Source organism: Arachis ipaensis, chromosome B07 (assembly GCF_000816755.2).
Source record: "Arachis ipaensis cultivar K30076 chromosome B07, Araip1.1, whole genome shotgun sequence".
In the NCBI taxonomy this organism is placed as follows: domain Eukaryota; kingdom Viridiplantae; phylum Streptophyta; class Magnoliopsida; order Fabales; family Fabaceae; genus Arachis; species Arachis ipaensis.
Window position 1 is genome coordinate 8,108,922 of NC_029791.2, and position 4,720 is coordinate 8,113,641.

Here is a 4,720-nt window from a genome sequence, read left to right on the forward strand (position 1 = left end):
AATAATATATTACAGGATATTTTATTTAAAGATGTATATTTGTTAGCTTTATTTTATCATTGGATTATCTTTCATCCAGCTGGTTAATGAGATACAAAGTTGAGAAAAACTTAACTTCATTTATAATCATAAATCATTACATAATGATCATGAAAACACTCACACTTTAGCAATTTCTTAACTAAAAATCAAAACCAAATACCAAACCACACCCAATAATTATTACAATACCAGCATCTTTAATGTGCTAATACTACTCTCTAAAAATTTCATTCTCCAATTAAGCTCATTAAAAATTTCTTGTGCAATCTGAACCACACCTTATTCTTCATATCCATCAGCCTAACGAAAGAAATTTCAATGAACTCCAAACTATAATAATGCAAAAAGCAACATTAAATTAACAATCACCAAATCATTTCTTTAAACTTGTATCAACTTAACAATTCCATCAAATAGAAAATTTTACTTCATAGTTAGGACACCTATAGAAAAATCTTCCTGAATTCTCTGGCATTGCTGAGTACTTAATCACCGAGTGCAATCCATAATTGCATAATACAAACGTTCTTACCATGTTTCAAATTCCACTGCTATTGATTGTAATTTCTTCCCTTTGAGTTATTTTTGCTTGAGTTTTCTTGACTTCTATCACCATCATCGTCATGCCTCACCTAAAAGAACGACTTTTCAAAGTTTCACAAGAGGATTCTATGAATAACAGTAGCAAGAAAGAGTGGAGACACTACAAAAAACATCACTTTTAGCGGCAATTTATTTTGCTTTTAGCGGCAATAAAAATAGCCGCCAATACATTTACCGGCAATTAGACATTAGCCGTCTTATACTTCGTCGCTAAAAGGTTTTAGTGGCAATTATAATATTTGCCGGTAAAGACCTTTTTAATGGCCGCAAAAAGTATATAATTTTTAGTGGCAATTTTTTTGGCAATTTATATAGCCACCAAAAGTAATTCTAAAATTGCAATATTATTCACTTTTAGTGGCCATTAGTATTGCCGCCAAAACTCATTTTACCGGCAATTTATATGGCCACTAAAAATAATTCTAAAATTGTAATATTATTCACTTTTAGTTGCCATTACTATTGCCGCTAAAATCTTAAATTTTTTTTTAATTATACTGACTCTTTTAGAAATAACCACCTATCATTTTTCTAAAATTTCAAATTATTTTTATCATTAATAATTATTATTATTATACATAATATAAATATACTAAAATTAATTACTACAAAATGAAATATTTTATTAAATTCAATTAAATATTTATACACAAAATTCTCTTGAAAAGTAACAAAACATAATACAAATTTAAACAACACAAATACTACAATTCTATGTTACATCAATGATTAGCACATAGTTAATGATCAAAAGTAAACAAATAGAGCCTAGCACAAATGCAATACAATAATGCAGCAGAGAGAATGAAGCAAAGTTCCCAATTTTTAATTAACAATCAGGTTTGTCATCATCTCCTTCATCTTCCAACATCTCTCTAGCCGCTTCCAATTTTCTACGCTTTCTCGGCAAATTTTTCTGCATCAGTTTAAAATCCATCATGCAATTACTAAATAATGCATGGAAACAAGTTTGAATATATATCCTAATAGGTAGATTAATAAAAACCACGTTCTTATTATGTGAGACAATAATACATATCAAATTTGAGGAATATCACAACAATAAAACAAGAAATTTTACCTTCGGTGCTTTTGCAGCAACCTTCTTTTCTGTCTCTGTTACAAACCAGGTTCTTTTAGAGCGGGAAAAGATCTCTTCCTTATGAGTAATCATGTTTTCAGCCTGCCCATTTCATAAGAGCATGATTATATTTAAATGGAAAATCTTAGGAATGAGAAAATGCAGAGAGTGAATGGAAGGTTCAAAGCCACATAATATAATACTACTATTAGGAAGTACTATTTCTTAAACAATAATGTGAAGTGAACACACAGAATTGTAATCCAAGGCATCCCAGAACTCCAAGCAAATAAAACAATAAAAAAGTCAACTTCTTGCTTCCTAAATTATTCCAAAGCCTACCAAGCATGAGCAAAAATATCCTAGCATAACACAAATATAAATATTAAGCAAACCTTACTGCCAATTTATTAATTTAAGAAACATACTTCAAGGAACTGGGCTTGAGTAAGATTTCCATGAAGCTCAGCAGCTTTCAGACCAGCTAATCCAAATATAATCTTCAACCTATGTGCAGCTTGCTTTGTTCCACTGTACGTATTGTCAAGCTTAAGCTTAAGCAAGAAATTATCACTATGTGCCTACAGTTTTTGACGACTTCTTTTTGTCTGGTTGAACCATACAGCATAATCTTCTGAACTTTTGTGATCTCCGAACCAGTTGTCCTCAATAAATATTGTCAAGCTGATCAAGCAATCATTTTTTGAGACATTAATTAATCAAACAATATGTCAAAAATTGATCAAATTTAAGAATTTGTTAATTTGATTTGATCAAGAGATATATAGAAGGTTCCTAACAACAAAATCTCATGTTTTCAGATTAACAAGTATATATCAGCAAATCAATTTATGACTAAATTAGTGACTGTGGTCAGTCAGCCAAACACCTTCATTTTATTTTTCAACAAGCAGCGAGTCAAGGTCCATGAAAACAATTAAACAATAAAACATATCATTAAAAGGATAACAGCGACAATGGTTGAGTCACTAACCTGAAACAGTGTCTCAATGAGTTTAATTAGATTGGCCAGCTGCCGTAGGACGTGAATTGTAACCACTTTGTGTTTAAACAATGAACTGCTAAGAAGTGTGGAAGCCACCTCCTACCATGCTTACAAAGTAGAGCCACAAAGAAAAGTGCCTTTCCTTTTAGAATTTCACTACCCTGCTCAACAAGAGACAAAAGACTTGGAATCAAATTTTTGTCCTCTGCAAGAGGTATGAGGTATCTTCCAATATTTGTCAACATGTGACTTCCAAGCATTGCCATGTTAAGGAGATTCAGGCTAACTTGCTGCTCTCTTGGACTACCCTTGACAAGGGATGAAGCAAGGTCCTTGAATGACAATTTCTCTGCAACCAACTGAATGCTAGGATGGTTAAACCGAACTAAGCGCACTAAGCATGATCCTGCAGTAAGCCTCATGCTCTCTTGTTTCCTTGCTGCCCTATAGATATAGCAGAGATTGCTAATGACATTTATATATAATGTCCTCTCAATCGGGTGATCACCATCTAGAAGAATTTTCGGCTCTACAATTGGAACAAGGCCATTATCCTGCAAAGAAACACAAATGATGTCCATAAATGTAATATAATTGGTAAATCAATTCTAACTTCACATATGCATGGAGACCAAAAGTATAAACTAAAAAAATGCACCTATTATTATGAGAATGAGCTAATTTCAACAGAAAGAGAGTCAATAGTGAAACAATACCTGAGAGATAGCAGCATATCGTGCAAGTCCCCATGCTGCTTCCTTAACAGCTAATGCAGAAGGACCACATGGAATGCTAACAACTGTCTGCCTGTACAATACAAAAGCAAACAATCAGTTACATTCAATTTCGATAGATCTTATCCCCAAGAAAATTTCTTAGAGAATAAAAGAAGAATGACTTACCACTTGGCAAATCGAGCACCTTGCTTGTAGTATTCAGCAGATCTTGAAGCCAATCCATCCAGCCCTTGGCACCAAGATTCATTGTTTGATCCTGGTAGTGGGACCAAGTCCTAAAAGGAGACAGAAAAAAGGATTAATTACTAATTAGTAATAGTAAGACAGAATTGAAAAAAAGTCTTAATTGAACCAATTTTGCTTACATAATAATAGTAGGAGGATAAGACATTGGAAGAAAGACCCAGAACACTCTTATCAGTTGCACACATAGTAGTCCATACTCTACACTTTATTTGATATGAAAAATATATATATTATTATACAGATTACAATATTAAACATATAATTCCCCTTTAAAAAGAAAAATCATAACCAAAACCAAAAGAATAGTAACACCATTTGGATTCAACTCTGCAGAGTCTGCAAGGGAATAGTATAGAAAACAATCAGTTACATATCTTTGATTATTTCTACCTCTATATACTACATAATATCGTTCTTCACAAAAATAAATAACTATATATATTCCACAGATAATACAAAGACGGACATGGTACTACGTAAGATATGTAAATGATAACACTAAGTTGTCACAATCACATTTAGCAATTGCTTTCATCCCATTCCCCAAAAGCTATAGTCATTTTCGGTGCCTCAAAACAGTTCCATAGCCCCTCACTTCACTATTTTCATTTTTTACTCTATTTTTCAGAATTCAATGGATACCAATAATGGCCTGCATAAATGTATGTGGAGCACTAAGAGTGAGAGTGAGAACGATTAATCAAGCTACCTTTTACTTTTTGAAGGAAGGGATATTGCTGTGGAGAGAGGTCTTTCTCAATCTTAGGGACAAGACATGGTTGAGGTCTTGTGGGGGTATAGTCATTTAAACTAATTAGTTATATATTTAACCCATTAAATCAATATATTTTATTTGAACATGAAATAGCGTATTTGAATATCATTCTGAATAATTCAAAAGTATATTTAATGTATATGCTTCAGAAACTTGCCTTTAATCTATCTAAATTTTAATTATGAATTAAATTGATTAAAATTATAATTATTTTATATATTAAATACGTG

General features: G+C 32.0%; 1 protein-coding gene across 6 annotated transcripts in view; it reads right to left on the bottom strand.

Moving 5' to 3' along the window:
* Positions 1,421-4,720, bottom strand: part of LOC107606684 (fructose-bisphosphate aldolase C) — a 3,812-nt gene continuing 512 nt past the window's right edge. Inside the window, exons 2-9 of one of the 6 annotated variants that reach the window (XM_021107230.1) lie at positions 4,028-4,051; positions 3,835-3,913; positions 3,635-3,744; positions 3,449-3,539; positions 2,721-3,286; positions 2,155-2,410; positions 1,727-1,828; positions 1,434-1,561 (exon numbers count right to left, since the gene is read on the bottom strand). In XM_021107230.1, the coding sequence (XP_020962889.1) occupies positions 2,747-3,286; positions 3,449-3,539; positions 3,635-3,744; positions 3,835-3,900 (807 nt within the window). In that variant the 5' untranslated portion in view covers positions 3,901-3,913; positions 4,028-4,051 and the 3' untranslated portion in view covers positions 1,434-1,561; positions 1,727-1,828; positions 2,155-2,410; positions 2,721-2,746. Of the gene's footprint in view, positions 1,562-1,726; positions 1,829-2,126; positions 2,411-2,720; positions 3,287-3,448; positions 3,540-3,634; positions 3,745-3,834; positions 4,052-4,720 lie in introns of all 6 variants that reach the window. The other 5 variants (XM_021107228.1, XM_021107226.1, XM_021107225.1 and 2 more) reach the window with 5 other exon arrangements.